This window comes from Grammomys surdaster, unplaced genomic scaffold (genome assembly GCF_004785775.1).
Source record: "Grammomys surdaster isolate TR1022 unplaced genomic scaffold, NIH_TR_1.0 126063, whole genome shotgun sequence".
Lineage (NCBI taxonomy): Eukaryota > Metazoa > Chordata > Mammalia > Rodentia > Muridae > Grammomys > Grammomys surdaster.
In genome coordinates, this window is record NW_021620873.1 from 4,959,631 (window position 1) to 4,972,552 (window position 12,922).

General features: G+C 37.1%; 1 protein-coding gene across 1 annotated transcript in view; it reads left to right on the top strand.

Annotated features, from left to right (window-relative positions):
- The window catches only part of Vps35 (VPS35 retromer complex component), a 34,605-nt gene that overhangs the window by 12,841 nt on the left and 8,842 nt on the right, over positions 1-12,922 (top strand). Inside the window, exons 6-12 of the mRNA XM_028755545.1 lie at positions 1,064-1,277; positions 3,422-3,505; positions 4,076-4,185; positions 6,586-6,682; positions 6,815-6,963; positions 8,663-8,870; positions 10,079-10,234. Coding sequence (XP_028611378.1) covers positions 1,064-1,277; positions 3,422-3,505; positions 4,076-4,185; positions 6,586-6,682; positions 6,815-6,963; positions 8,663-8,870; positions 10,079-10,234 — 1,018 coding nt within the window. The remainder of the gene's footprint in view (positions 1-1,063; positions 1,278-3,421; positions 3,506-4,075; positions 4,186-6,585; positions 6,683-6,814; positions 6,964-8,662; positions 8,871-10,078; positions 10,235-12,922) is intronic.

A 12,922-nucleotide genomic window follows, 5' to 3' on the forward strand; every position in this document is an offset into this window, starting at 1 on the left:
GGGCCAAATTCAGAATACCAGGCTTACATGACAAGTGCCTCTGCCCTCTGAACCACCTCCCCTGCCCTCCATTCTTTTTCATTTTGAAAAAGATTCTCACTGTATTACTAACTCATGCTTGCCTTGGGCATGTACTCCTCCTCTTTCTGTCTCCCCAATGTCCAAAAATAACTTCATCCTCTTTGTATACTACTAAATCTTTTATGTATGGTTTAGCTTAATAAATAAATAATAATAAAAAGAAGTTATTTTTATTATTGTAATTTGACTCTGAATTTTAAACATTAGGCAATCAGTAAAATATTTGAAAAACTAAGTTCCCTGTCTTAGAAGATTTAGAAAAATAAGATCTTCTTCATAATGCTCATATTTCATATGAAGCCACAATATCTAACAATAAAACAGCATTTATCATCAGTCTACCTCAAATGTCAAGTTTTGGGGTCTTAAAAAATTTTAATTTTTGTTTTTTAATCAGTTATCTTTTGTTGGACATTAGTTCTGTCAAGATATGTAAAGATTCAGCTGTAGTTGGATTCTTTATGGTGGGAACTGGGAACCCATCATACTCGGGAGTACAGTGCCCTCTGTGCTGACCCCCCTTTAGTGAAACTGTGTCACCGTGCATCCTTGAGATTTTTGTAAGAAATGTAGTCACTGAAGAGTAGCACAAGCTGCCAGCGCCATGTGATGCCCTGTGATGCTCCCCTGAAAATACGGGGTGCTTCACAGACTCCTTGACACTGTAGGAGCCATGCTAATCCTTAGACTGCTTCAATTTTAGTATGTGTGCTGCCAAATTGAGCACATCTCTTTATATTCTAGTGAGTTGCTGTAACGGCAAAGTCCAGTGAGCTCAGACTAGGGAGTCATGGAAAGTGATTTGCCCCTTAAATGTATTGTGTTCTCCCTTCTGTTCTTGAAACTTAACATTTAGCCAAATAAAATGAAGTTGAAAGTGGCTTTTTGAAGCATGAGTATTTGTAGAAGAAGGAAATGAATGGACAAGTAGTAAATTGATCCTGTCATGTATATAAAGATTTTTCTAACTTTTTCTTGGCAGTGAAGAAACAACTGGTGATATCAGTGATTCCATGGATTTTGTACTCCTCAACTTTGCAGAAATGAATAAGCTTTGGGTGCGGATGCAGCATCAAGGACATAGTCGAGATAGAGAAAAAAGAGAACGAGAGAGACAAGAACTGAGAATTTTAGTGGGAACAAATTTGGTGCGGCTTAGTCAGTTGGAAGGTGTAAATGTGGAACGTTACAAACAGGTTCTTACCTTTTTTGTTGTCGTTTTTTCTTACATTGTGAGATATAAACTGAAAATCTTATTTTAAATATATCTTTGTTAAATTGAAAAATATTTTTAACTGTGTTTTTACTAAAAAAGATCTAGTTAAAAGTACTACCATGTTTTTGGGTTAGAGATTCAGTATTGTCAAGGTAGCAGTTTTACTTAAATATAACTATAGATTCAGTGCAGTTTCAGTCATCTACCTCTCTGTTTTATAAAGTTAATAAACTGATTCTAAAATATGTGAGAAAGAGAATAGAACCTAAAATACCCACAGCAGTTTTAAAAGACTGGGACAAAAGGACCTAATAAATTCACTTTCACTGAAGTGAAGGTAGTTTGTAGTAATGACATCTACCAGTTGTACTGGCTATTCTTTTTGTATCAACTTGACACAAGCTAGAGTCATCACAGAGAATGGAGCCTCAATTGAGGAAATGCCTCTATGAGATCCAGCACTAACTTTTTCTCAGTTAGTGATCAGTGGGGGATTGGGGAGTGCAGCCCACTGTGGGTGGTCCCATCCCTGTGCTGGTGGTCCTAGGTTCTATAAGAAGGCAGCCTGAACAAGCCTGGAGAAGTGAGCCAATAAGCACACCTCCATGCCTCTGCATCAGCTCCCGCCACCAGGCTCCTGCCCTGTTTGAGTTCCTATCTTGACTTCCTCCAGTAATAAACTATGATCTGGAAGTGTAAGCCAAATAAACTCTTTCCTCTCCAGCTTGCTTTTTGGTCATGATGTTTCATCGTAGCAGTAGAAACCCTGATTAAGACCCCAGTGGAGAGAAGCATAAGGGGGAGTGACGAAAGGGACAGACACATTAGTCAGTGAGGAGAATAAAGTAGGGATCAGCACACTTTTCTAAAGACTTAAAAAAAATGTGTGTGTGAGGGTTTTTTTTTTTGTTAGTGTGTATGTTTATGTGCCACATGTGTGTCTGTGCCCAGAGGCCAAAAGAGGGTGTCAGATCCCCTGAAGTTACAGATGATTGTGAGCACCATGTGGGTGCTGGGAATCGAACCCAGGTTCTCTAGAAGAGCAGCCAGTGTTTTAACCAGCTCCCAGCAAAACTTTTTCTGTAAAAGGTTAGATGGTAAGTATTTTTGAATTTTGTAAGTTATTAGTTATCAGTAGCACACTAGATGGGTATAGGGCAAAAGCAGGAAAAACATTAAGAAAATGAGCAGGGTAGGGCTTGATCCCATTGACATTTTAGAGTGTAGCTCAGTTTGGCTATTTAACATGTGTCGGGTTCTGGATTTGGATTCATAGCACCAAAAATATGAAACAAAACCCCAAAAATTCAGGCAGTGAATTAGATTTGTCAATCCTTGGATTAAGATAGTCCATAATTCACTCACATATTGGCCTCTTTTTTCTTTTTCCCTCTCCTCTGATCATCTGAGGTAGTTCAGGCTGGCCTCCAACTCATTTTGTAGTCAAGGATGGCCTTCAACTTCTGATCCTCCTAAGTGAGTTCTAGAGATTCACTCTCCCAACTGGGCTACGTCTTTAGCCCTGCAGTTCATTTTTAAAGTGCAAGGGCAAACTTACCCTTTGTCTTTTGAGGCAGGGTCAGTCTCTCTGTAGTACTGACTGTCCTAGAAATTAGGTTGTCCTATGTAGGTTAGGATGGCTTTGAACTCACAGAGATCTGCTTGCTAAGTGTTGGGATTAAAGACATGTACTACTATGCCTGCCCAGGTAACTAAATTACTCTGGAACAATTGAATATCCACTTAGTATGTGTGAACAAAGAAACTTTGATGTCTTGACCACTACTCTTTACACAGTAGAAGCTCTAGAAAAGCAGATCAGAAACTTACTTATATAATCTAAAAGTTCTAGAAGAAAACACAAGGGAAATCAATCTTCACGATCTTGGATTAGTTGAAGATTTGTTAGGACAGACAAAAAAGCACAAACTTTAAAAAAAAAAAACCTTCCTTTTTTTATGTAACAAAGTTTTTATACTTAATAGTTATTTTTTAAAGTTGAACATTGAAGTATGGGTGAGAGCAATATAAAATGATTTTCATGTTCATTGTATTGCTAGTGGAATACTTTGGGATTTTCAAAATAATTTTTAGCTTACCTTTTTTTTTCTTTGTTATTTTTAGATTGTTTTAACAGGTATTTTGGAGCAAGTTGTGAATTGTAGAGATGCTTTGGCTCAAGAATATCTCATGGAGTGTATCATTCAGGTAAGGAAGAGGACAGTAATTCTTTTTTTTTTTTTTTTTTGAGTTCTTATATTTGTGTTTATTCTTCATTTAACTTTTAAAACACGAGAACATTAATTCTTAAAAGAATTTTTATTTTCATCTTTGTTTGGGAAAAAGAAATCCTAAGCCCAGTGTAGAGGTACGTGGCCTGTAGTGCCAGCCACTTATGAGGATGAAGCCCCGAGTTTAAGGCCAGCCTGGCCAGTGTGCCTAAACTTATGTCTCAGAACAAGGGAAAAAAAAAAAAAGGCAATCTTAGGGGGAAAAAAGTTTTTTATTGAATAGAAAACTTCCTTCAGAAATTTCTATTTTCAAACTTGATCTTTGTACTAGTAATCTGTTTTGTTTTCTGAAAATTGTAGGAAAATAATTTTGAGTTTTCTAGGTTTTATTAGACTTACTTATATGTTGGAAATGGAATATTTCTGGTTTTGATTTTAATCATTAAGATTAATTTTTTTCTGTAAGGATTTTATATACCATTCATAAGATCAGAATATTTTGTTAAGTTTTTTTCCCCTATATCAATTAATCATATCTGACTTTTAGGTTTTTCCTGATGAGTTCCATCTCCAGACTTTGAATCCCTTTCTTAGAGCTTGTGCTGAGTTACACCAAAATGTCAATGTGAAAAACATAATCATTGCTTTAATTGACAGGTAAGACTGTTCTGTACGGGAAATAAATGCTCTGACATGGAAATAAGAAACTTACAATGTTTTCATGAATCATTTGTTCCTGTGACTCCTTTAAGTACTGATTTTAACATCATTTTGCTGTAGATAACTTAGTGCTCAATTGCCTGACTTAAGTGTGAAGGTTCCCTTTTCATTTGAAGGCATGTTGAGGTGGCATTTTTTTTAAGGTGTATTTGTTTTGGTTTTTTTTTTTTTTTTTTTTTTTTTTTTGGTTTTTCGAGACAGGGTTTCTCTGTATAGCCCTGGCTGTCCTGGAACTCACTCTGTAGACCAGGCTGGCCTCGAACTCAGAAATCCGCCTGCCTCTGCCTCCCAAGTGCTGGGATTAAAGGCGTGCGCCACCACTGCCCGGCTTTGTTTTATTTTTTAAATGTAGTTTTGGCTGCCTGTGTGTGAGGATGACCTTGAATTTCTGATTCTCTTGACTTAATTCAAGTGCTGGGATTAGACATGAGTCACCACACCTGGTTTACAATGAGTTCTTAAATCATTTAACTGATACATATGTATTATTGTGCAGACCGTTCCTCGTCCAAAATTTATTGAAAAATAAAATTTCTCACAATTATGTAAATTATCTTTCAGGGGTAACTTACTTGATTTAGTTTTTTTAAACTAACAACAACGTTAGAATGATTAATAATGCTTAAGTAATCATTCTGCTGTCACATTTTCATAAAGAAGAATTTTTAATAATCACATTTTTAGTAGATCCCCTTTAAGTATAGTTTTTTAGCCATTGGTTTTAATTGATAAAACATATAAAAATTGGGATTAGTTCAGCAGTTAAGAGCACATACTACTCTTGAAGATGAGCTCGGTTCCTAGCACCCACACTGATGGTTCACAATTGCCTCAGGCTCCAGTTCTAGGGCACCTGGCACTCCTTCTGGATTCCATAGACACTTGCATTTACACATACACAACCCCAGGTTTAAAACTAAAACTTTTTTAGTGTGTGTGTAAACATACATATATTTATATACATGTGTAAATATATAGAAATTATTGTAACATATTTTGTATATTTTATATTTATATATCATATTGTGTATTTGTTTATATATGTATAATATAACATTTGTATCTATATAAGTGCATGTGCATATACACACATATATCCGTAATGTATATGTATGTATAACTTGGCTTTAGATAATGTATGTAATGAATGACTGCATAGTAGCCTTGCTACATGATAAATAATACATAATTTATCCTGCTGTGAGCATATATCATTATAAAGTTAGAGACAACACCAAAGATTTATTTCAGCAGACTACTTATTTATTTATTTAAGGGTATCTAATTAATTTACTTAAGGTCTAGGAATTAACAAAGCAGAGGTCTCCAGATTGTCTTGGACAGTATACATTGCATGCTTATTGGACCCACTCTTTTTTTGTTGTTGTTTTTTGTTTGGTTGGTTTGTTTTTTTGTTTGTGTTTTTTTTGTTGTTTGTTTGTTTGTTTTTCGAGACAAGGTTTCTCTGTGTAGCCCTGGCTGTCCAGGAACTCACTTGGTAGACCAGGCTGGCCTCGAACTCAGAAATCCGAGTGCCTCTGCCTCCCAAGTGCTGGGATTAAAGGTGTGTGCCACCACTGCCTGGCGGACCCACTCTTAAAGAAAGATGGTTAAGCAGATTTTTCTGTGTAGAATAATGTCATTTAGCAATCCCAATCAGTGGTGGTTTTTTTCGGCATAACAAAGTGTAGGTGCAGTTCTGACCTTGACAGATAATACAGTATGCACAGTTTTGAATAGCTTAAGATGCAGGTTATAAAACTTAACGTTATTTCTAGCAGTTCCATATAGATGCTGGGTACTGAACTTGGGTTCTCTGCAAGAGTAGTAAGTAAGTACTCTTACCACTGAGCCATCTCTACAGCCTCTATTTATTTATTCTGGGTGTAACCCCAGCACTTCGGAAGTAGCAACAGGAGTACCATGGATTCTAGGCTAGGTTGTACTATATAAGGTAAGTGAATAAGTAAGTAGGCATGATTCCCAATGAAGTGAGGCATCATTAACAAAACTTTAGTTAAGAGATTGAATAAAAAGTCTTACACTGTAGCTCTTCACTCCCCCAGCCCCCATGGGACAACAGTGACATTTATTGTTAAAATAATTTCCTTTGATCACTCTGCTGTGCATCTAGGCTGAATTTCCAAAGTCTTGTTTGGAATTTAATTCACCAGAAATAAATAGTAATGTCTTGGTATTTTAGCTATAATCTTAAAAGCCATTCTTAATGTTCTCAGAAATAGACTCAGAAAATATAGAAAAGTAATAAAGAAAAAATGAATCCACTGTTCAGATTCCCATATCTTAAAAAAAGAAAAAAAATGTTTTGTTTTTTAGATTAGCTTTATTTGCTCATCGTGAAGATGGACCTGGAATTCCAGCTGAGATTAAACTTTTTGACATATTTTCACAGCAGGTGGCTACAGTGATACAGGTTTGTATAGTATTTTCTTTAAGTTCTCGACTTTGAAAATTCTCTATTGGTGTAACATTTTGTAATTGTTTAAAATAAATTTTAAACAATTTTCTAAACATATGATTTTTTATGATTTTCTAAACATTGCAGTCCAGACAAGACATGCCATCAGAGGATGTTGTATCTTTACAAGTCTCTCTCATTAATCTTGCTATGAAATGTTACCCTGATCGTGTGGACTATGTTGATAAAGTTCTAGAAACAACAGTGGAGATATTCAATAAGCTTAACCTTGAACAGTAAGTCAAAATAACATTTAAAAACTTTTAAACTACATTTATTTGTTGGGGAGGGAGTTAGAAAATATGTACATGGAGATGAGAGGAAAACTTGCTGCAGTTGTTTGTCTCTCCCTGGGGGTGGGGGTGGGGGGTTCTGTTGGTAGAACTCAGGTTGCTAGGCATGGTGGCAAGTGTCTTTCCTCATTGAGCCATCTTGTCTACCCCAAAGTTACATTGAAAAAAAAATTCTTAGCATTCTATTAGTTTATTTTCTCAGTTTTTCTTTGAAATGTTAGCATTGTCTCGTTTGAAGTATATGCTGAGGCTTTCCTGTGTGGCTCTAAACAGGAAAGGAAGTTTTGCCAGCTGCTTGCTTCCTCGTGTGCAGTAGTAAGGTAGTGGTCTATAAGGTCTGTAGACTGTCTTCGAAGTTCAGTGTCTCAAATTCAGATCCTTTCCTGAGCTAGTTTTTTGTTTTGTTTTGTCTTTACTATTGTATTCATGTGTATAAGTGTTTTGCCTGAATGTATGTATATGCATCATGTGTGTACCTAGTGCCTTCAGAGGGTGGAGGCGGGGGGCTGACATACCCTGAAACTGAAGTTACAGTTACAAGCTGCCATGTTGTTGATGGAAACAGAGTCTGGGTCTTTTATAAGAACTTTCAGTGTTCTTAACCTCTTGAGCCATCTCTTCAGCCTCAAGAATGAGCAGGTTTTAAACTAGAAGGGAAACATCAACAACCATCCCTCCTCCAAACCCCTGCAAAAAAGAAAAAAGGTTTTCTGCAGATGAGTAAATTGTGAAAAATAAGGTCATATGTATGTTTAGGCTGAAAAGTTAGGGCCATGTGTATGCATTTGAAGTAACAAAATGATTTAAATATTTTTTTCTTATTTGGGCTTTGGTTGTAATAATACTTTTGAGAAAAGAATAATGTTCCCTACACTGGATGCTCCCTCAGTCCTACTGTCCGAGACCTGTGGTGCCTACAGGGTCACTTGGGCTTTTGGGGTGGGGGTGGGGGACTGGGTTTCTCTGTGTAGCCTTAGCTATTCTGGAGCTTGCTCAAGACCAGGCTGGCCCAGAACGTAGAACTCAAGAGATCCCCTACTGCCTCTTATTTCCTTGAGCACTGGGATTCCCTTTAGGCATTTTGATGTTATTATGTGTATCTTCCTCAACAGTTGCCTCTTGAATCCCTTACTTAGGCTTCCTGCCTTTCTCTAAGTTATTTGTAATTTTGAGGTGGTAATGTGCTATTTTTTCTTTTCTAGTTTCTACCCATTGGTTCAGGCACAGCAGGAAATTTTCTTTCCCCTTTACCCCCTTTTATTAGTTATTTCCATTTTCTTGTGAACTGAAAAAACAGTACAGATCTTTAACATAAGTAAGAGAGGAAATTAAACAATGTCTGTATTTCCCCTTTATCCCTCCAAGATGAGCTTGAAAGTAAGAGTTACTAAAATAACTAGAAATCCCAGTGTTTAAAGGTCTTATAAATGCTAAAATATGCCTCAGCCTCCAGAGAATGCTCCTATACAAGATGCTACCTGTTAAATTCAACTCGGTCTCCCTGAGTCACCAGATACAGATTGTTCTTAATGGTTTTTGCATGGATTTTTCTCCTACTTTCTTTCTTCATAATAATTGGTATTTATTTATTTTGTAAAGATTAATTTTATTCATGAAAGGGTTGCTGTTTTTCTCTTTGTAGTATTGCTACCAGTAGTGCAGTTTCAAAGGAGCTTACCAGACTTTTGAAGATACCTGTTGATACTTACAACAATATATTAACAGTCTTAAAATTAAAGCATTTCCACCCACTTTTTGAATACTTTGACTACGAATCCAGAAAAAGCATGAGCTGTTATGTGCTTAGTAATGTTCTGGATTATAACACAGAAATCGTCTCCCAGGACCAGGTAAGAGAATACAGATGTGCTCTTGTAGGGAAATAGAAGCTATAATTGATTAGGATTTTAGACATTGAGCTACAGATGCTGGTAATAAATGAGAGAGGTAACATAATAATAATAACTACGAATAGATTATTTGTTATAGAAGTTAAAAATTGGATATGTACATAGAATTATTAAATACCTCTGATTTCACCAAAAGGAGAATAACCACAGTTGTTTAACATTTGGCATATCTCTTTTCAGCTTTTTGTTCATAAATGTATACATTGACCTATCAACTTTTCAATGCCTCTGGAACAACCTCCCTACCTCCTCCCAATTTTATGTCCTCCTCTTTATTTTTTAAATTTAGTTCAATTATTACTGCTCATATGTGAATGGGTAGAGGGACACCTGCTGGGAGTATAAGCAACCTACCAGTGGTTGTACCCAACAGAAAGTGACTCTCCCGCTTCAGCAGCCAGCATTTAGCATTTGCCAATAGCTATTCAACTAGGATTGGCTCTTTGGGAACTTCCTTTCTATCCAGGATGAGTGTTGACTACTAGCTTAATCTTGGGCAGGCAATCACAGCTACTATGGGAAGGTGCTATTTTGCAGTAGTCCTTGACCTCTGGCTCTTATAGTCTTTCTGTCCCCTCTTCAGTGTCTCCTGATCCTTGTTGGGGAGGTAGAATGCTAAAGCCATGCTATTTAGGGCTTAACACTCCGTAGTCATTTATTTTCTACCCTTTGAGTTGTCCTGACTGTTATCCACTGCAAAAAGAATCATCATTGTAAGGGAGAAAGCTATAATAATCTATGGGTGGGAGGGTAAGTATTTAGAAGGCAGTTTGTTACTATGCCCATTTAGCAAAGTAATAGTAGTAGATTCTGCCTTAGGCCTCTTACTTTATAATCCTTGAGTTCTTTGCCAGATTTGCAGTACCAGGCATGAATTCCACCCTGTGGAACAAACCTTAAGTCCAAGTAGAAAGCCATTGGTTATTCCTAAACCGTTCATTCTACTATTGTACCAATGGGCTAATTTTGCCAAACTGGATGTTACTGTAGCTTAAAAGGTTCACAGCTGTGTGAGACTGTTTATACCAACTTTTTTACAAAAAACCTGAATTGTTTTGCTGATACTGTTTCATTTTGTATACACTTAGCAACTATTACCTTTTTTGTTGATGGTTTTACGCTAATATTATCTACTTTCTATGTTGCAGGTAGATTCCATAATGAATTTGGTGTCCACATTGATTCAGGATCAGCCAGACCAACCTGTAGAAGACCCTGATCCAGAAGACTTTGCTGATGAACAGAGCCTTGTTGGCCGATTTATTCATCTTCTACGTTCTGATGATCCTGATCAGCAGTACTTAGTACGAGTTATCTCTTACTGTAACCTTTCATCACACATAATGAAGAGAAGTGTTTAAAATGGTTTAATGCAGCTTTTGCATTAGTTTAAGGTGTTGAAAAACTTGCTCCTGAATTAAAGTTCATGGCCTTAAAAAATTATTTACTTATTTAGTTGACCTCAAACTTAAGATCCTGCTGCCTTAGCTCCTTGAGTGCTAAAATCTCAGGTGTGTACTACCATGCACAGCTTTTTATCATAGTCCTTCGTTAATCTTTATGAAATGAAGATTTAAATGTGCCTAAGTAGGTCTGCTGGCATCTGTTAGTGGATAATAAGAGGCTGGTTTCTGCTAGTAGAGTGGTAGCCTTTGACTTGGCTTAGGGAGAGATTTTTTTATGCACTACGTGATCAGTACAGTTTGTGAATACTGAGGTATTTTAAGTTGTTCGCTTCCCCATATCTGTGTGGGGGTGGGGGGAGGAGATTGCTCTCATTTTCTGTGTCACATGTGATAGTGTTTGTGGCTGATTGGTTATGTTTGTATGTTTCTGTATCAAAGAAATTTACAGGACCCAAATATTTTATGTGAATTCTTTGATTATCCTCTTTAGTGTTTGTATTTGCATGTTTATGTAGATGCTCTCCATTGTATTTTTCTAGGCAGGGTTCCTCAGCTCCATGGAGTCATCTGCTTCTGCCTTCTCAGTGCTGGGACGGCAGTTGTATGGCTCCACCTAATCTTTTATGTAGATGTTGAGAATCTGAACTCAGTACTCAGGCTTGTGCTGGAAGCATTTTACTGACTGAACCATCTGTCCAATTCTTTGGTTTTCTTTTTCTTTTCTTCTTTTCCTTCTGAACCATCTATATGTTTGTTTCACATGGCTTTTTAAAGTATATTGTTATTTTTTGTAATTTAAATGTGCTTAGAAAGTTTGATCTACCTGTAAGGATAAATAATTAAGTTTATATAGGAAGATCTAAAAGATCAGAATTTAGACAACCCCCAACAGCTAGAACAGGCTTTATTTAATTCCAGAAAGGTAGTTTCTCTAATTCTGGCCAGCTAATTAGGGCATAGGACCCAGTCACTCAGTGATTAGAGTTCAGGAGAATGAGGGAATGTAGCCTTAGGCTGGGGGTTTTCTTTCTTTTTTTTTTTTTTTTTTACTAGGGTCTTTACTCAAGTATTTCCCTCTTGTAAATCTTCTTAGTACAGAAAAAATATGTAAGCACTGATTTACACAGGGAAATAATAACAGTAGTGTCATTTAATTCTTTTAGATTTATTTTGATTTTATGTGTACAAGTGTTTTGTTCAAGTGTTATACTTGTGAAGCACGTGTGTGCCTGGTACCCAGGGTGCCAGAAAAGAGCATTAAATCCCCTGGACTTGGAGTTACAAAGCTGAGCTTACCTTTCAAGCACGGGGGGTATTACTAACTCAGGTCTCATGAGTGCAAGGTTCTGCAGAGCCTGGGCTGCTTCTAGGCTACCAGTTTTGCTAAACATAGCCAATAGGACAGGCTGAATAATGCATTGTACAAAGTCTGTAACATCTTCATCAGTAAGCTTATGGCTTTCAGGCACAGGAGTTAACCAGGAGGGCTTCTTGAATCTTTCACGATGTAATCTCCTAACAACACTGTAACACTGTTTGGCAACCGCTGAAGGAGTTTCATTAACTTGTTCAGCCAACGCCCATTATTTGAAGGATGATAAAAAGATGTGATGCTGTTAAACAAACCAGCAAAATGTTTTTGTACTAATTTACTTGGTCCACCCATCATTGCGGTGATCCATATTACAGCATGTCCTATATCATAAGCATTTGTTAAAAATCTTGGGACTAACACTTGACTGCTTCCCACTGGGAGGTTCAGGCTTCTCAGAATTCTTGTAAATATCTTTGGTACATGTGGATAGGCTGGGGGTTTTCAAAGCTAAGGATAGGAAAGGTGGAAAGGGGAATTTAGCTGGTTTCCTTAAATAATCTTTTTTGTTTGTTTGTTTGTTTGTTTTTTGGTTTTGGAGACTGTAGGGTCTGTCATCTCTGCAACCACAAGGTGTCTGAGGCAGCTGCTTTGCCTCTGCAGTCCCCAAATAGCTAGCTTCCTGGAGCTCTGAGTTTAGTTTAGGACCTTGGCTTTTAGGAATGATTCTTCTACTTCTGGTAATACACACACACACACACACACACACACACACACACACACACTTCTACTTCTGTTAATACACACACACACACCACACAGCTGTTTTCCCATAATTGCCTATTTTTCTGAGCACATACTTTGATACTTTGTACAAAGTATTGATGACACAATTGAAACTTTGTGTCCTTTAATCTTCCCAACAGTTTTATAGGCATATGCTACCTCATTTTTCAAGTGAAATTTGGTCTAAGAGGAAGGTAGTAGTTATATGAGATATATATGTCCTTGGGAGACGCCACTGCATTAGGAATTGATTTCAGACTCATATAATGTTCAATTTGGCCAACTAGTGAGTTTATTGGGATTACTTACAAGAGCATGGGCAGTGAGAAGGTGGAGTTATTCACAGGAACAGGGCTGTCTCAAAGCCATAACTGAAAATCCCATTCTGGTACTGGTGACAGCTCATCAAAGCTGCATTCCTGGACCTCTGCATGGTTGTAGGCAGCTTCCACGGTGGAGAAGCTCCTTCCATGTTGGAGAAGCTCCTC